Here is a 20,353-nt window from a genome sequence, read left to right on the forward strand (position 1 = left end):
CCCCCTGCAGCCCATGGGTCCCACATGGAGCAGATCTCCATGCTGCAGCCCCCCCATGGGTGGAGGAGCCCCTGGTGGAGCAGGTGGATGTGGCTTGGAGGAGGCTGCAGCCCATGGAGAGCCCCCACAGGAGCAGTCCCCAGGCCAGAGCGGCAGCCCGTGGAGAGGAGCCCACGTAGGAGCAGGGAGTCTGGGGGGAGCTGCCGCCCACATGTGGGGGACCCGTGCTGGAGCAGTTTGCTCCTGGGGGATGGACCCTGTGGTATGGAGCCATGTGGGAGCAGTTCTTGAAGAACTGCTGCCTGTGGGCAGCCTCATGGCTGAGCCCCGCAGGCTCATTTAGGGAAGGACAGCATCCCATGGGAGGGACCCCATGTGGAGCAGGGGCAGAGAGTGACCGTGAAGGAGCGTCAGAGAGGAAGCATCAGGGATCAACAGCAGGCCCCTTTCCCTGTTACCCTGTGCTGTTCAGAATGAAGAGTGTGGATGGGAGGGGGAAGGTGTTTTTAGTTCTCACTTCTCCAGTTTGGTATTAGCAATGGGCAATAAAATAAATTAAAGTTCTTTATGCTGAGTCTGTTTTTCCCATGACAGCAATTGGTGCAGGATCTCCCCCATCCTTCTGTCAACCCATCAGCCTTTTTTTTTTTCCATCATAGTTCCTCCACTTGTTCTTTTGAGAAGGAGGAGTGAGATAGCAGTGTGGTAAAATCTAGCTTCCCATTAGTGTGAAACTACCACAGGGGTTAGTTACAATGCTAACGCTCAGTTTATCTAATGTGCCTGCAATTTTTGCAGTTCCCTTTTGTTTTTCTCTCTTTCTTGTAGTAAAATGTAACTTTAAAATTGTGACAAACATTAGCTAGTTAACATGTATCTCAGTATTCACGTTTGCATCCTGTTCTATATCATCTTTATTCATATTCTAGTTGACGTACAATTTTTAGAAAAAATCATGCTGATTACTCTGATTTTTCAGTAAAAGAATTTGACTCTAATTCTTGCACTTGGCTCTAACTTATTTCTTTGTAGAGGCTCACAGGATACTGTGTTTTGGATTTTTGATGAAAATAGTGGTGATAAGACACCAATGTTTTGCTGTTGTAGAGCAGTGCTTACACAGAGCCAAAGGCTCTGGCTCCTGTTGCTGCCCTGCCAGCAAGGAGGCTGGGGGGGCACCGGAGGGGACAAAGCCAGGACAGCTGGCTAGGCTGGCCAAAGGGATGTCCCACACCAGGTGGTGTCATGCTCAGCAATAGGAGGAAGGGGGTTGTGTTTTAAGAGATGGTGTTCGTCTTCACAAGAAACTGTTATATGTGATGAGCCCTGTTTTCCTGGAAGTGGCTGATCAGCTGGGAAGTAGCGAACAAACTCCTTGTTCTACTTTGCCTGTGTGCATGGCTTTTGCTTTACCTAGTAAACTGTCTTTGTCTTAGCCCATGAGCGCTTGCACTTTTACCTTTCCAGTTCTCTCCCATATCCCACCCAGGGAGAGGGAGCAAACAGCTGTGTGGGGCTGAGCTGCCTGCTGGGGCTAAACTACAACAGTTAGATAACAAATAAAACCAGTGGCCAGAATTTGTGCCTTTCCCAGAAAGCACTGATTCCTGTAACAAATCAGAAACTACTACTATCTTTTAACTTATGAATACAGATATCACAAGGTGACTAAACAGACTCTTCCAAGTCGTTAGTGTGTGAACCAACTTCAGTTGTACATTATCAGAGAACCAAGTACTCTTAGTTTTGGTAATGAAAGACTGTGGGTGAAGAAACAATGAAAAGAGCATTGAGGTTTAGTTTGCGATGCGGAGGCTGTGTATCACATACAAGTAACTGCAGTGCTGTGTTGTGTTATGTTTTGTTCTGGGATAAAATTTTGCTGCCTTTAGTGACTCAGAGTCCAGGGACACTCAGATTCTCCTCTTGGGGAACGTGACCTGTCTGAGGGCAGAAACCAAGGCACTGAAGAGGCTGAAGTCCTGGGCTCCGAATGACAAAAGTCCCAGCAAAAAAGATGCTGGGCTTCCTCATAAAGGCACGCACGATCTTATCAGGTCATTAACAATCAACTGTTTGTATGAGCTAAATACATGGGGGAGTTTCCACCAGGTTTTGGACTCCTGTGCTTGTTGATCCAATTAAAAAGGCAAAGAACACCAGCACAATTATGCCCTATGAATTGCAAATGTAACCCCTGAACGTGAATATATTCTTCCAGACACCTGACTTCCAATGCACACCTCATTTATATCTGTGTTTGTGCAATTTTGTGATTTCCTACTACTTCATATTTTGTGCTTTGCATCTTCATTTGCATACTAATAGCCTTGTACTAGCACCACCCATTTTATTTGAAAATACACCCTTGCAGGCTCTGGCCTGGGGAGGGCTGCTTCCAGTCACCAGCACAATCTGCTGAGGAAAGGAGCACTCAGACTTCGGGCCAAATGGGACTGAAGCGGCAGCGTGAGGACTTAATGGGCTCAAACTCTGAAATACTTTTAGACATAGGTGTGTTTTTAATGTTAATGAGTAACAATGGTTCCCTGCCTTCCACAGAGGCAGACTGGGAGAGAAGCTGAGCAGGCCAGGGCAAATGTCCCTCATCAAGAGCTGGGACAGACTGGAAAGAAGCGGGAGGGGCAGGGGCAGTACAGGACGGACAGAAGGAGGTGGTACAGGTACAGCAGGGCCTGGTCATGGCGGCGGGGCTGGACTGGGTCCCGTCATCCCCTGTGGAACCCTCACACACTTCAACCACCACCCTCGCAGATTGCTGCCAACCCCTGTCAGTCACAGCGAATCCTCGGTTTTGATTGGCTGAATTTCCCGTGGTGCCTGGCGATTGGCTGTCACTGCTCAGGCATTCCCGCCCCCCCACCCTAGAAAGTTCTCCGCGGGACACGTGTATGGCCATTTGCAGCAGGCGGTCGGTGGGGAGTTGGGTGTGTGCTGGGCTGCGCTGCCGCATGGCGGTGTTGCTGGCCGGGAGGAGACCAACAAGTGGATCCTGCCGGGAGGAACCAGAGGCGATTCAGGACTGCTGTGAGGTACTAAAGTGCAGAGTTACTGCTTGACTGGTGTGTGATTTTAGTTTAGGAGACTTGGACTGGAAGCTGAATTTCTGAAGAACTTGATTTAAATTAAGAAGGCTGTAACTAACTGAGGCTGATTGGCTCTTATTTGGTCAAGGGAAGCCTGAGTGTTTTTTTGGTTTTTTTTATTTTTTTTTATTTTGTTTCTTGGTGTATGCATGTCTGTGTGTTTTTATATGCAATTCTGTGTAGCCAATAACATGGGCTCAGGTGAGAATCTCAGTGAAGTACCAATCTTACTCATGATTGCAATAGTGGGCAACCCACAAGCAGGAGCACACCCAATAGTTCCATAACACAGTTTATATACTTTTTTTTTTTTTGAAGGATGGGACCCTCCCCTGTTTCCCTGCTGACTGGGTAATCCAGGTTTACCACTCATCTGATGCTTTGCAGAAAATACATGGCTTTCTGTTGCTGGCCTGTTATTTTCATATTTCTTTTGACTTCGTTACTCTTTGAGGCAGTAATTCTTCTTCACTTATCTGACTTTACACCCTGATTTTTGCCTAGTTGCTCTAGGGAGTCCAGTTGTCTGCACTTTACAAGGTCATCTGTTAAGCTTTCTTATCACTACAAGTATACCCCAATAACACATCCCTTCGCTTTAAACAATGTAACTGTGCCAAAACAGCATTTTTGTTCCCACATTTTTAACTCACGGCACTCATTTATTCTTTTTTCATACTCCTCATACTTAATTTTTCATAGGTTCCTTGTTGCTATATTATAAGTAAATGTCCTTTGTGCGGCTGAGCTGGTTTGTCAGCCATCTTATATTCATCACCAGAGCTTATCCTTGTGTCTTGTGGCTTTTAGTTTGGGGAATAATATCACTTAAAGTTTGTGTAGGACTTTGAAACCTCCTTATTCTTCCCAATGATAATATTAGATTAGATTGATAAAATTTATTGCAGAAATTGCCTAAACTTGGCACCTCTTAGATATGATAGAGACACCACATGAACGTATAATATGATTTATTTGTACTGAAATGATCTATGAATTTAAAGTAGAGATGAGTGAAATTTCAAAAGAGAAGAGTTGACATCAAATAATCCTGTGAAGGTATCAATGCTTCTAAGAAAATTTGGCTGAAGTATCTTTAGAACAGCCAGTTTCTTTAGCCTTCCCCTATTTTTGAGTCTGATGTTGGCAAGAATGGGACTTGGTGATGTATGAAATGTCCTGAGATGGTAATGGTTGTATGTTAAAAATCTATGTTTGAATCAGCTATTATATGCAGGTATGATAGTGCAGTTTTGGGGAAAACAGTATGTGTTTTATTATTTGGCCATACTTTAAATAAAAAAGCTACTAGCAGCAACACCAAATTTGAAATGTAGAAGCAAAGCATTATTTCTGTCTGCCAGGGTATAGGCTACCCCTGTGCAATACCCTGTTTAACTCCCATAGCTATCCCTGAACCAGAGATCTAGGGGCGAATGGAAAAGTTCCAGAGAAGCCTTAAATGAGTCAAGTTGTTTCTGCATACTAGGAGTGTGTTTATGACCTTTAATTATTCATTGAAAAATTGAGGTAAATGTCAAACCAAATGCACTGATCAAACCCTGCTATTCAAATGTCTGTCACTGTCTGGAGTAGCTGTTTGGTTTATTTTGCTTGAATAACATACGGTTGTTTCTCATTAGTTTTCCTTTGCTGTTCAGTACTTGTCACCTTGAAGGTGGTCTCTTTGACACATTTCTTCTAGTAAGTACTCTCTCTAGAAGAATGGAAGAAGGGTATGAAAAGGATGAATGGCGGAGGTTAGAAAATAGAGACAAAAATGTATCAGTTATTCATTATATAAGACTTGGTTTGTTACTATAAAATTAATTCTAATATGGTTACAGTAAGAGTATTTAGAACTGTATTTCTGAAAATAATTAAAAAAAAAATTCCTCAGAAGAGTCATTCCCAATTTGGTAAAAATTATTCCCTATTTTCTCTGAAATAGAAAACCTGTATCAATGAGTAAAAGCTATGTTGCAGATAAATCTCCACAAAAAAAAAGCAAACCTAACCCCATCACAATTTGAGTTGCACCATGAGAACTCTCCTATCTGTGTGGTGATGGAATAATTAAAGGCACAGCTGATAACTCAGTTGTTTCTGATAGCAATGTGAAATCTAAAGTAACTTGAAGTCTTATTGGTCATGATTTAATTTCAAAAACCCTATACTTTCAGAGAAGTATCCATTTTACAAAAGTCTTGCTTTAAAATGTTCAGTGTTGAAGGCAATGATGATAATGAATTTATTATAAAGCCACTGTTCAATGAAATGGTTGTATATGAAGGCGTGCAGTGCAAATAACTAGTATTCCTATTTAAGGTAATTTTCCTGGTGGTCACAAATTATAGTACAGTGTAGTTAGAGTTGTAAATACGCAGTATGTCTAGAAACAAGATGTATTTTAACTTGGAGGACACATTAAATGAAAATGTAAGCCTCTGTTTGCTACTGGTGTTCTATTGACAGGAAAAAAAATACTGTACCTTCACATGTGTTTGTTTGCTCTACAGAAATGTAACAGTCTTGCACTGCAAGGCAAGAACAGGTTACAGTTGATCAAAACAGCCTGTACTAGCTGTTTTAAATATACTGTCTTGCTAATTTAAATGATTAATAATTCAGAAGGCTGGAGAGATAAGCAAATTAAAAATGTTCTTTGTTTCTTCTGTAAGCCTTGCTTAAAATTTAAATAAAAGGATCACTGTTTTATCATTAATATCAGATAATGTATAATTTATAATAACTCAGGGTACAGAAGATAAGTAGATTTGGAAGGACAAGTAAGTATACTGGTTAGCATTTTTGACTTGTCAGTTTGGGGAAGAATGTATGAATTAAAGTAGTGGATTAGCTTCTAAAAATCCACATTGCTATCTCAACCTCAGTAGAGAGTGTTTAGTATTAATGTATTGAACTTAATATTTCTTGTTTTGCAGTGGTTAGTGCAAAAATCACTTCGGCTTTGTAATTGTGTAGGTTCTACCTGAGTGATTCAGTTGTTGTAGTACAGTCTAGAAAACAGACCTTTTGTGGTTTTTCTACACTTTTGAATCTGTCCTTTGTATTTACTTTTCATTTTAGTCTTGTATTAGTTACAATTGTTTATCCAGTTAATTTAAATGCTTTTATTTCAAACCATATTGCACTTACCCCCAAAATATTTCTTTTCCATGAAGTGAATGATCTGACTTAATCTGTGAACTAAGTCACGTGTGCCTTTAACACTAGGAAAGAACAAGGCCAATTGCAGACTTTTTTTCTGATCTCACAAGTCAGATTTTTTTCTTGTAGAGCAGCACTATAAATAAAATCACTGTTCCTACACACTGTGAGGAACAGGTAAATTCATTATTGTGAAAGTGGCAGGTAGTGTAATTACTGGGACTTTACTCTGCACAGGTCTTGTTTTAATTGGTTTTCTACTAAAGGTTAAAGTAAGGGTTAAACCAACTGAAGATGTTCTGTTCTTTTGTTGGCTTTTGTTTTTGATTAAATAAGCTAATTTATTTAGGATAAATATATGAAGGCTTGCATAATAAAAACAATGTCATAATGAAAAATGAGGGAAAAACCTAGTTTTGTTAGCCAGTGTGTAAGTGTGGTTCTATAAATGGTTAAATCAATAATTACTTACAAGTGAAGCCTGAAAGTAGCAATTTGTTGAAAACCTTTACATCAACAGAAAAGACTGCCTAAATAATGTTAGGAGCTCAGTATGATTAAGAGCAATTGCGAATACGATTTTCACAGATGCTTGTTTTTACATTCATGTTTATTTCACAAGGTTAAATGGACTACTGTTAGCACTGAAAGTTAAGTTGTGTGAAGGTGTTCTCTAGGAAAAAATGCGTCCAACAGAACAGAATTTTGTGATGAATCATTTTCTGTAGAGGCAAAAATATCATCGTTTTTCAGGGAGAAAAAAATCTCAAAGGCGAATTTGGGATTTTTTGCTGGAGAACATCTCCCAGTATGTGGCAGTGGTGAGCAATCCTATGATACGCTCTTCCTGATTTTCCTTAATGGAAAAAGAGGTGCACCACAGGAAGCATAGTCTGACATAAGAGCTCAGAACATGGAGAAGAAATTGAGATTTCTGCATTTCCACTTGCGTCTCTCTGTTTCCAGGCAACATTTTTTATCCTTTCTGATTGCCAAGAAATAAACTACGGTAACACCCCCCCAAAAATGCCCTTCAAAAGTGATTTTTTCAAATTCTTCTCTAGGAAAAAATATTTGCAGTGTAGCTCTGTTAAACTCTTCTCCACCTACACGTGCAAAGTACAGGCTTGAAGATCAGCATGCTCATAATTCAGATGCTTGTTGTGTGTGATGAACCTTTTTCATTGTAGTTTCGATTTGCCAGATGTTCATTTGCCATTTTCCAGTAAAATAACATAGACTAAGGCTTAAGAAAATGATTAATTCTTCATTTACAGTGTTAGAGAAGGGAAAATATGCAAATATTCTCAAATAATGCTTTCTTAACCACCCACACAGTTAATTGGGTGAAGATATGCTAGTGAGCATATATGGTTCTGGGTATGTATGCGAGAGATCATAAAAAATTACAGGCTTTGGCTCTGTATAGCAAGTAAACCTACTTTTCTCATAACTAATGTGCTATATATACTGTATGAGGAAAAACTGATCTAAAAAAAACAGTTTGGGGATTTGTTCAGGTATCACTTAGCACATTTACTGTGTTCTTTAGTGAGCAAGCAAGAGATGATGTGGAGGAACTGAAAGGTACCATTTATTTTAATCTGTCTAGCGTGGATAGTAGTTCATAGCTACAATAAATAAAGGGGAATAAATACATAAATAGGAATTGAATCCTATTCCTCCAGCCCGTTGCATGATTTGCTGCATACACAACATAGCTTCTTGTCATCCTATGTTCAGTGCACACTGTCCTGACTGACAGCCCCTCTTCTCGCAGCCTTGCCTGATCTGAGAGATGCTCCAGTTCCCTGATCATCTTGGTGGCCCTTTGCTGGCCTCTCCAGTGTGCCCATGTTGTGCTGGGGAACCAGAGCTGGACACAGCGCTGCAGGTGAGGCCTCACCAGGGTCACTTCCCTCCTGTGGGCAGTGCTCCTTCTGCAGCAGCCCAGGCTGCCTTCTGCCACCAGCATCCTTGCTGGGGCATGTTGCTGGCTTGGTTGACTTTATGCCCATGAGAGGCCCCAGGTCTTTTTCTGCAGCCTATTTTATCTATTAATATCTATCTAATCTATTTATACTTATATTTACTGTAATGTGACATCTTCAGTTAATGTAAACAACAATACACAGATAGTAAGTAACATTTTCTAGTTTAAGTATACAGCACCTGTGCATGGGATACATATGTGAGTAATGGTTTGTTCTTAATGTGACAATCCTAATATAGTGAGAAATAAACTTGCAAAGTAGAGAATTCAGTAGGCGATTCATAAATGTTTTTTTCATGGTTTCACTAAAAACTGCTGCTTTCTAAACAGAGTTGTTGGCAGCATCCTTTCACTTTAGATCTTGTAATCTGTTTCTGGAAGAGGTTTCTGGAAATGATGATGGTAAAATCATTATCTCACACTCCTGATTTATGTGAAAGTGTAACCTGACAATAGAACAGTTTTAAATGCCTAATAGTTACTTGTGAATATGGATTAAGTCTCCATTTTTGCATTTGTAGCATCTCTTTCTAATATGTTTTCATTCTGGTGATAATTATTCAGGGAATAGAGGAAATCACAGAAAAAATTTCCAATTAATTACAATATTTAACAGCTAATTTGGATGTGGCTGTGATGTAATAGAAAATATAAACATGTGGGCTAATAATGTAGTCTGTATAAATGTTTTTTCTTCTTTTCCTTGCCAGAATATCCAGAAAATTTTCTGAGTTCATCTCAGTATTTTCTTACTACTTATTTTACTTAACAAGATTTTTTCATCTTCTATTTTAACCTTTGATTAACTGTCACTTCTAATATTTCACACTTCTTAGATGCATGTTGCCAATTTTATTCTCTCTTCATGGAGGAGATTTTACAGGTCTTGAGCCTGAGTTTAGGCATACAGAACAGTAACAGTAAACTAAATTACACTTATAAGCTGCAAACTGTGTATTCAATCTTCCTAATATTATTTTGTTGCATGGAATAGCCTTGCCTGTATAAAACACAAAGGACAAAATGTTAATTTATTTTTTTAACTTAATCTGTAGTTGACTGAACAGTATATGTTGAACTCAGTTGTCCAGCTTGCTCTCAGGCAATTATTTTTGTCTTATTTTCATATACTAAGAAGTGACAGATTTCATAATTGTCAAAATGCCTTAATTTAACTGGGAAATAAAGCCTGTGTTCTGTGCCATAGGAAGCATGGATGCTGCAAGCCTGGTACATTATACATTTGATCATCATGCTATGGTAGCTTATTTATGCAGTCAGCTTCTAAAAAAAAAAAAAAAAACTGCTGTTTATTTATAATGGTTTCCAATTTACATGGAATTTAATAGGCTTTAAAATCTACCCTGAAGCCTATTTCAGTGTTTAGCAAGTAATGAAATAACGTGCATTAGTCATGCTTACCATTAAAGCATTTTCTAACTTTTGGTAGAAAGAAGCCTTGTTAGAAGTAAGCATGTTGCTAAAGAAGCAATTAAAACTTATGCTGAATGGAAGTGTTTGCCTTGCTGCCCATCTCTAATTAATATTCAATTCAGCAGATGTTCACCTGTTCTTTTTTAAGAACATAGGAAAATGCTTTATGCTCTTCACTTCTGTGAAATGATGTCAAACACCCTATTGCTTGTAGCCACCAGATAATTTTGGGCCTGGGGGTAATACTGGAGTGTGATTACAATTTGATAGTGTTGCAGTGTGATGAAAGCGTCCTGTAATATGTTGTTTAGAGGTGGATATACATGCTGCTGAAAAGTTTTATTCATTTAATGTCAAAAATACTGCTTTCACAACACCTGGACATCAATCTATAAGGTACTATCACCACTGAGCTAGAGCATTCCTGTTTATGCTATCTCTACTGTCTTCTATACATGTGTATCAGATAATTTCTCATGTCATAAGTTATGCATCAGTATTTCATTTGTGCAGTACTAGACAATTTCATTTTAAAGATGTTAAGTGGGATATATAATCCTGAGAATTCATGATAAATTATTTTATATTAAGTTTGGTTTAGACTGTGTGCTGAGCAATACAACTCAGATCATTGTCAGCACCTGTGGTTTAGGCATGTCAGTGTAAGATCCAAGCCAAGTAGTTTTATGGGAGAGAATATTTATTTTTTTTTTTTTTACAGAAACTTAGAAGGAGGGAGGAGGAGATAGTAAAGAATTGATTATGCAAGTTGGCGGATACTGCTAACTGATGTGTTGTCATGTATCTACTTCATACCCCATTTTCATCATACTAGGGGGCTGAACTATCAATAAATGTATAACTTCTTAAAGTTTTAAAATAGTGAATCACCTGTTTAAAGATGAGAAACACAGTTTATATATATTATGTATGTATAATATCTGTAAATATATTTAAGAAATACACAAGCGGTTAACTTATTTTCCTTAATATGTTACAGAGATACCAGTGTGTTTGTCTTCCTGGATGGGAAGGAACATTTTGTGAATATGAATCAAATGAATGTAATTCAGAGCCTTGCAGAAACAACGGCACCTGCACAGATCTTTTCAACAGCTATCAGTAAGCATTGCATCTTCTCACTGTATCATTATGTTCCAGAACTGACAAGCTTATGCACCCAGTTATTCTTTCATTTCTCAGCTCTGTGAATGGAATGTTACTACACAAAGATCAACTAACAACTTCTGTCACGGGTATGCTGTTTGAGTGCGCATTCATTTGAAGTCAGCACAGTGATTCATTGACGTTTTTTAAAAAAGCATCAGTTCAAAACACTTAATGAGTAACCTAACCTGGAACTGCATATTGTCAAAGAAAATACAGGATCTTTGTCATATATGCCCCATAAGCACATGAGATGCTTTAAGAGTAAAAGTAGTGGGAGTGGATGTGTTTGTGCAGTCTTAAATGAAGAGATTATATCATTGCTGCCACCTTGTGTCTTAAATAGACAACAAAATAGTGATTTAGCTAAAATTTACAGCCATGCTGAGAGAAAGTATGAGGATTTGACACTCAATGTATTTCTAACACAAATGCCAACAATCTGTGCATTTGATTTAAAAATATATTTTTCAGCTTTACAAGGATAAGGACCCCCCTAAACTGTCAGCTTCTGTTGTTTATAGCCAGGGGTTACCTGTACCAGGCTTACCTATAATATCAATACTAAAACAGTTAGTCTGTAGTTGAATGTGAACTGTTGCTAATGGATACTGACATATTGGCTTGAAGAACATAGTGTAATGACTATAGACATTGTAGTTGTTGCACAGTTATGTCTTGGTAATACAGGTAGTAATCAGAAGAAAATCTATCACAGTTGAAAATAGACAAAGTTTCCCCTGTTGCCAAAGACAATTCTAAGTTCTGTTATTTTAAACACCTTGTTCATGTGAAACAGTTATGGTCAGCCTTGACATAATTAGAGAACTTTGGATTAGGAGAATCCTGAAGACAAATTTTGGGCAAAACACATTTTTTCAGTTGTGACGTTAATTTAAAAAATCTAACTTAGTCTTTTTTAATTTGAACTGTCTTTACTGTAAAAGTCAATTGAAACACTTTAATTTTAATGCTTTTTGTTTTTTAAATTTATATTCAGAATTTAACTGAAATACTTTGTTATCCTAGAACTTAATTTTTATGTAGTATGAGATGTACAACTTTGGTACTTTTTTTCAGTCCAGTAACAGAAAAATAAGACTGGTGAAGTTTGAGAAAATTTCTTAAAATATTTTAAATGGATTTTCTTCCCTTTTAAAGTTTATTGGTACATAGAAAAATGTTTTATGTAGTTCTTATTTTGTGAAATTTTTAGGTATTTCTAGATTACTAATGAAAAATAATTTTATAACAGATTTTTTTTGCCTGATTAGTTGTTACCTTATGAGTTCTGGCATACTATGATGGATTGTGCAATGATGTATCCTGTTACTTATCTTACCTATCCTTTCAGCTTCTGGAAGTGTTAAATATATTGTAGAAGTTAATACGGCTTCTTCAGATTTTACTCATAGCTGGACCAACTGCATAAGAGCAAATCCAGGGACTCCCTGTTGTACAGTGAGATGAAAAAAAATGCTCAAAAAGTACTTTTTCTGGATTTGGAAAATACTGAACAGTTACAGAAAATGTTTAGAGGAGAATTGGTTTGAACTGTAAGCACCACACGTATTTTTCCTCACAGCTATTTGTCCTCTTTGACATATCAGAACAGGAAAACTAGACATACCATTGAATCATTATATATTAGGGTCATGATAAGTCAAAGGAAAACAGTTTCTTCCAAGATACCTGTAATTGAAACTGGGAGTCAGAGACTTAGCAACCACAGTGAAAATGAACAACCATGTTTTTGTATAACATAATGCAATTTAATTTCAGTCATTAGAATTGCTGTAGTTCATATTCACAAATGGTAAAAGACACTGTTTATTTTCACAATTACTCAATATAAAAGTTTTTTTTTACTACTTCTAACAATTTTCTCTTGAAAACAACAGAAATAAAACGTTTGTTTTTCATGGTAGCTGAGCAGGGCCAGTGCCCAGTATCTGATTCTAAGGGCATGCAGCTATATCTTCAAAATTAACTGTAATCTGTGAAGCAGGATAACTCTGTCCTGACTGCCTGATAGAAAAGATCATTGGCTCATCTTCTAACTCTTGAGCTGTGCCTAGCTGTTGTTTTAGTTGATCACTAGGTAGTCTGGACTGAAATCATGCCAGGCACTGCTTTGGAAATGCAACAGTGATGAAGCAATATAGTTTTCTTCCTTTTCTGGCAGTGTTTATTTTTCTTGGTGTGAGTTTAGAGACTGTCAATGATTCTCAGAATTCCCTGAATCTGTTTGAAGTTGGCTGCACCATTTATATCACTTGGTGTCACTTCTATCTTGAATTAATGGAATGGATAGATAACGTAGTGTGCCTTCTGTGCCTTTAATCTCCTTTTACTTATTTTCTCTAAATATTCTCAAATTCTTTTGAAAAGATCAATTCCTGAAAAGTTAGATAATTAAAAATACATTCTGTATAGAAAAATAAATTGAAAAGAATATATAAAAACTTAGTGCCAAGTTTCAAATTTGTGTTAATGAGAAAAATAATACAAACCAAAATAACTTGTTAAAAAGTTCTTTAAGAATTTCATTTATTTAACTGCAGTATTCATTTTTGAACCTCGCTATGAAATCTTGCTGTGAGAACTAAAGGATCAACAAGTATGCCAGAACTGAATTCTTTTCTCACTGAATTCTCTTAATAGTAAAATAAATAACGTGGCAACATAGAGGAAAAAATACCTTCTCAGGTACATGTTTTTAGTAAAAGCGTTTTAGAGTAAGAAAGAGCCTGAATCAAGAGTTAAGCTTGAATTGGTAATGTGAGTCATTTGTTTTGTAATTCCCATTTCATTCCAGTTGATTTTAGTGCAGCTGATAAAATGAGAAATTTTTCTCCTTTTCCTTTTTCAGTTATGCACATGGCACAGCAAATAAATGAAGTTACAACCATGCATATATTTCCAGTACACTGTGAACCTCACTCTAATTCTCATGATAGCATAAACTCTCAAATTATGTCTCTGAACATTTACAGACAGATGCATCTATTACCAGCTGAATTCCTGGTTTCTCCTCTATTCTATTGTACCATCTTTTCTGCTTCTTCTGAGGTTCTGCCCTAATAACAGCAAACCCTAATTAAAACCCTGGGGTCTCCTTTGCTGTTACCATCTTACAGAGAAACTTTAAGTGAAAAATCTCTTCAACTCTTCCTGCAAAATATTAGGTAACATAGTTTTATAGATGAACTGATGTTTACAGTGATATAGAATAGCTTGAAATCTGATTTTATTAAATATGACATTGAGGATTAACCCTGTGTCTTTTCAGACTGTTCAGTTCTTTCCATATATCCAGATTGAATCCCACAGATGCATGCTATTTGCCATTTTGGCAGTGTAATTTGTTGAAGTTGTTACAAAGAAAAAAACATGTGAAGTGTTTTGCTGTTTTTTCTTTGTAGCATACCAATGGACTTTTCCATCTGAAATGGGAAATATACTTAAGTATATTTTCCTATGTCATGCATTGGAGGTCAGTGAATGTGACTCCAATCTACAAGAAGGGCAGGAAGGAGGATCCAGGGAATTATAGTCTCGCCTCAGTATCAGGGAAGGTTATGGAGCAGATCAGCTTGAGTGACATCACACAGCACATAAGGGACAGTCAAGTGATCAAATGCAGCCAGCATGGGTTTATAAAAAGCAGGTCCTGTCTGACTAACCCAATCTACTTCCCAAGATGACCTACTTAGTAGATGAGGGAAAGGCTGTGACTGCTTTTTACTTCGATTTTAGTAAAGTGTTTAGTAAATCTGTTTCCTACAGCATTCTCCTGGAGAAGCTGGCTGCTGATGGCTTGGACAGGTGTACAGTTCAGTGGGGTAAGAACAGGCTGAATGGCTGGGCTCAAGGAGTCACACTGAATGGAGTTCAGTCCTGTTGGCAGCCCATCACCAGTGGTGTTCCCCAGGGCTTGGTACTGGGGCCACTTCTAACATTTGTCTGTGATCTGGATGAGGGGATCGAGTGCATCCTCAGTAAGTTTGTGAATAATATCAAGTTAGGTAGGGCTCTTGACCTGCTTGAGGATAGGAAGGCTTTGCAGAGGGATCTGGAGATGCTGGATCGATGGGCTGAGTCCAGTCACAGGACACTCAACAAGGCTAAGTGCCAGGTCCTGCACTGGGGTTGTAACAGCCCCATGCAGTGTTACAGGCTTGGGAAAGAGTGGCTGGGAAGTTGCCCAGCAGACAAGGACCTGGGCAGCTGGCTGAGCATGAGCCATCAGTGTGCCCAGGTGGGCAAGAAGGCCAATGGCATCCTGGCCTGTGTCAGAAATGGTGTGGCCAGCAGGTTTGGGGAAGGGATTGTCCCCTTATATGTGGCACTAGTGAGACGATGCCTCAAGTACTGTGCCTAATTTTGGTCCCCTCACTGGGAGAAGAACTTTGAGGTGCTTGAGTGTGTGCAGGGAAGAGCCATGAAGCTGGTGAAGGGACTAAAGGAAAGAGTTATGAGGCATGGCTGAGGGATTTTGGGTTGTTGAGTCTGGGGAAGCGAAGGCTGAGGGGAGACCTCATGACTCTCTACAACTACCTGAAAGGAGATTGCAGTGAGGATTCTGTTGGTCTGTTTTCTAGTTGGAGGAAGAAGGGATAGGATTCAAGGACATGATCTCAAGATGTGCCAAGAGAGGCTTAGATTGGGCATTACAACGAATTTATTTGTGAACAGGGTGGCCAAGCATTTGAACGTGCTACTCAGGGAAGTGGTGGAGTCACCATCCCAGGAGGTATTTAAGAGATGTGTGGACAGGGCACTAAGGGGCATGGTTTAATGATGGGACTTGTAGGTCAAGTTGATGTTTAGATTTGATGATCCTGAAGGTCTTCTGAAACCCGTGTAGTTCTATGACTGTCATACCCTTTTAAAAATCACTAGACATGAGAAAAATTACCTTTAATCAGCAGTTCAATCTACTAGTTACTTAAAATCTCCTTCTAATCAGAGCCCTACTCCTGTTTTATAGTTTATCTGTAAGTTTTTTTTCAATATAAAGCTTATGAGTAGTTTCAGAATGTTATTTGTATTCCCCTAAATTCTAGGAGCAAGCTTCTCTTATTCAGAGAAGATTGATGCTAGAACCCTGTTTCCCACCAACTCTTACAAAGATAAAATTTGCTGAATGCCAGAATCACCTTTAACTAAGGGCAATAAGTACCTTAAGCACTTGGAAGAAATTACTGATAATGTGCAGAAGTATTGCCCATATATAAATGTTCTTCTTTTAGACCCTTTTGTTGCTTTTCATGTTCTGTTTTAGTTCTCCTATAACCCCTCAGACTTCAGTTGAAATACTGGAGCCTGAAACAACTGAGATACAGTTGTGTTTTGTAACAGGGGTCTTTCGAGTTACTTCTGAACATCAAGCTGTTACAGTCTTGTTTGCAGTGTTTCTTCAACTATTACCCATGCAATGATCATCTTCACATTTACTTAGATCATAATGTATGCCAGTTGACAGATAAGGTAACTGTACTGTCAGCAAGAGTTAATCTCTCCCTTTCCTGTTACTTTCTTAGTCTGTTCACAAATACATATCTTGCTGTAATTCCCTGCTTTGCCTCTTAGCATTTGAAGCCAAGTAATATTTTCAAAATCAGAAACTAATTTTCATTAGTGTAACTGTTCTTAACTTAAAAAATGGCTTATGTCATTACAAAGTGTTCTGTGTTGTGCATACCATGAGCTTTGATTATAGTATTGTTACCTAAAGGAGCATACTGTTTCATTTTCCCCCTTCTGGAGCGGATTTATTTGGCAAAGTAACATTAAAAGCAGCCTCTGCAGTTTCTCAGAACTATGCAAGAACTGAATCAAAGATATCTCAAAGATCCATAACTAAAAGCATGCATATATATATGCATTATATTTTTTAAGATACGTTTATTCTTAAATTAATAGATTTTAAACTATCATGGAATTAAAAAGTAAATTGTGGTATTATAATTTGAATGCTGAATTTAGTCTGCCTTCTGTTTTTACTGGCACTGCTATATTCCTTAGTACTTTTTCTTCCCCAGAAGCAGTAAACAGCTTTTCCCACAGATGGGGATCAGCTTGGCATTTAATGGTCCCTGATGCCAAACTCTGGAACACTTTTTTGCAAGCAGCATCTGGCTTCTTAGCTGGCATTTTTTCAGGGTTCTTTGGCGAGCTCTTCCTCTCTAGCTGCTGAGATGTTTCCCAAAACATTTGGCTGTTGTGCTTTTGACATCTTCAGTTGTGACTCATAATTTTATTTTTGCCCTAGTACCAAGTTCTGTTCTCTTACATAAAGACATCTTCAAAAGATTTATATGGCCGTCTGGGAGACTTCCTAATGAATTATCTAAAGAAATTTGTGAGAGACCAAACAAATGTTACCTACAAAGACAGCAACTGTTTTGTATTTTTATCTCGTAACACTGCTAACAACTGGAAATATGTAGCGTGCTGCTTGTTTCAATGCAGTGTATGAAATGGACTTTAGGGTTTTCATTGCCTTAGGCAGACAACAAAATATTGCTCTGCCATCTCAGTAGTATGTACTAAAAAAAGTCACTGACATTTTGCAGCCTTTGGGGTAAATTTCGGCTGTTATTCAACAGTTTTCAGAAAGGATAGTTGCATTTTTATTTAAAATCCTAACAAAATATAAAGTTTCATGTGAAATCAATATTGAAACATGAAAATACACCAAGCCAGCTCATCAGCTTTCCATCTTGAACAGTAGTGTTGTTCCTTCTGGTATATTAAATCACTGGGAGATGTGTTTTAAATAAATGTTTTATAATACCTTTTGGTTACGGACACCCAAGGAGTCATGAAATGATCATTTTGTTGAATGTGGGTTAAATAGAGGGAGCACAAAACACTGTCTAAAATAATGAAGTAACTGTGAGTACATGAGATGTGCTAAGTTACCCATATTAATCATACTTGTGGGTTTAAAAAATTACAAAATACGTATTTAAAAAGTTTCCAAAATAACATACAAATACATGAGTGCATCAAACAGATGAAGCAGTTTGCACAGCAGTTTCTGGGCTATCATTTGAGATATGCTAGATTTTCTGTGGAGTGGTAGGAACTCTTTAAGGAGCTTCAGGGTTCCTGCAGCTTGTGTAAGGAATGGCTACAGGAAGCTGTGACTGCTAGCAAACTGTGACAGCTGCTCACAAGCTTGTTGTCAACTTTTTGAACAAAGGGGGCTTTTAGACTTATGTTTCCAGCTGACTCATTAGGGGGAGCCCAGCACCCTTTCAGGAAGTGCAGGAGGGCATGAAGGTAACTACCAGGCCTGGAGCACAGCCACCAGAGGCTGCAGTTAGTGCAGCGGGGGATCAGAAACTGTCACGGACACTGCTTAGCAATGGTGCTGCAGGGTGCAATCCCTAACCACCTACTGGAGCAACTATCCCAGCATATCAGAAACCTCAGAACAGACTGAGCTTCTAAAGCAGGATGCTGTTCTCTGCAGCCCCAAGTTGGAAGATGTCTGAGGCCTCTTCTGGAGGCAGGGGTCAGGGTACAGTGTCCTTGCCTGCAGGAGGTGCATGTGGACTGGAGGATCTGTGCTTCCAAGTAAATGTGCTGCAGGAGGCAGTCAGCAGCAGACTGCACAGCTTCAGAGGTAATGAGAAGAGCAACAGCATCTTCTCCAAGGCACTGCAGATACCAGAACCTGAACTCATAAGCATAGTGAAGGAAGAGCAGGCAGAGTCTGTGCTTGTGAGATTGGGAAATACTTTGTGATGGTCTGTGATGATGAAGGCTGGAAGCATGACATTGACATCAGGATAACATGTCCTGTTTTATCTGAAGCTTTACAGCCATGGAATAGGTTCAGAGACTTGGTAGCAGAGGAGGGACTGGAAATTTTGTCCAGTGAAGCATCTGAATGAGCTGAAGCTGAGCCCCAAAACAGCACTGGGAAGGAAGGACGGGTGGTGATACCAAGAGATTCCCTACTGCAGGAACCTGATAGGATAGAAGTTGCTGAGGAAATCTGAGCCCACTCCTGATTATCTTCAAAAGGTCCGGTTGCTTGGTAAAGGTTCTTGAGGATTGGAAGAAAGCCTGAAAATGGAAGTGTGCCATGGAATAGGAAAAAGAAAAAGGCAGAAAAAGGAAGGCCAGAAATGGAATGTGTCACTGCTACCTTCAAAAAAAGCAAGAAGTATTTGGGAAACTGTGGAGCAGTCAGTTTCACCCCAGTCTGTGGGAAGATGTTGGAGAAAGCAATTCTGGAAACCATTTCTACATACATGATGTATAAGAAGGTGATCAGGAACATAGATTTACAAAGGGGAAAGCATGCCTGGCCAACCTGATATAATTCAATGAGATGAATTGTCAATGGGGAATCCTGTCAGTGTGTGTAAGTACTGCAGGGGAGGGGGCAGGTAAAGAAGACAGAGCCAGATGCTTCTCAGTGGTGCTTCTCTGCGAAAGGACAAGTGATGGGCACAAACTGAAATATAGCAGAGTTTGTCTAAATAGGAAAAGCAGTAAGGATGATTGAACGAGTTGCCTAGAGAGGTTTTGGAGTGCCCATCATTGCAGATGCTCAAAACTCAATTGGATGAGGGTCCTGAGCAGCCTGTTCTAGTTGACTGTTTTGTTGTACTAGACAATCCCCAAAGGTCCCTTCCTGCTCCAGAGATTTTGTGCATTTCTTTCTGCAGTCATCCAGATTTTCCATCAGTTTAAATAATGTAGAGCACATTCCAAAATAGTTCTGGGATAAGTAGGTGATTTTAACAGTAAAATCAAGTATACATAAATTAACATGAGTTGTTCTGCACTTTAGATTTTCTTTAAATTCAGTCTAGTCCTATGTTTAATGCATGTGAAATAATGTGGAATTTCCTATGTGCAGTTCCTCAGTGCTAGTATGTATTCAGGATTCTGACACTTTAAAATAGCAAGTGCCATATACATCCATAGGTAGGATGTTCATTATACAAGGAATGATGGAAGACTGAAGACTGGACCAAATACATAAGTGATACTAATTCAACAATATCTGGTCACACTTGTATGGAAACATTTAAAAGACAAACATGAAACATAGAGCTAAGGAGAGCAGAATGATTGAACTGTGCTTCTGTTGAGATTGATTCATCCTGTGGTGGATGAATTGAGAATGCAGGAGAAAATAAAGATATAAACTTCCACTTTGTTTCTTCTCCTGCACATAATGAGGTAGGAAGGAGATCACAGTATCTGTAATTACAGGGTGGCCCAACCTGTAACATGTTTGGAGAAAAAGTACTGAGTCACAGTGGTTCTGAAGGCTGGATCATGGTGTTTCCTATACTGGCAGAGTGTGGAGAAGGAATGGAGTGACTGTGCTTTCCCATTTGAGGAAAAGCCTTGGCATAAATTGTTAAAGCAGACGGAGGTAGCTTTTGTTTTTCTCTCCTGAAATCTTAGCTTTCTTAGTTTCAAGGTTAGTTTGAACTACTGAAGA

At 38.7% G+C, this 20,353-nt stretch overlaps 1 protein-coding gene across 1 annotated transcript in view; it reads left to right on the top strand.

Moving 5' to 3' along the window:
- Positions 1-2,923: 2,923 nt before the first annotated feature.
- EYS (eyes shut homolog) overlaps positions 2,924-20,353 on the top strand; it is a 530,119-nt gene continuing 512,689 nt past the window's right edge. Inside the window, exons 1-2 of the mRNA XM_072035108.1 lie at positions 2,924-3,053; positions 10,706-10,827. Coding sequence (XP_071891209.1) covers positions 2,973-3,053; positions 10,706-10,827 — 203 coding nt within the window. The 5' untranslated portion in view covers positions 2,924-2,972. The remainder of the gene's footprint in view (positions 3,054-10,705; positions 10,828-20,353) is intronic.

Source organism: Anas platyrhynchos, chromosome 3 (assembly GCF_047663525.1).
Source record: "Anas platyrhynchos isolate ZD024472 breed Pekin duck chromosome 3, IASCAAS_PekinDuck_T2T, whole genome shotgun sequence".
NCBI classification, from domain to species: domain Eukaryota; kingdom Metazoa; phylum Chordata; class Aves; order Anseriformes; family Anatidae; genus Anas; species Anas platyrhynchos.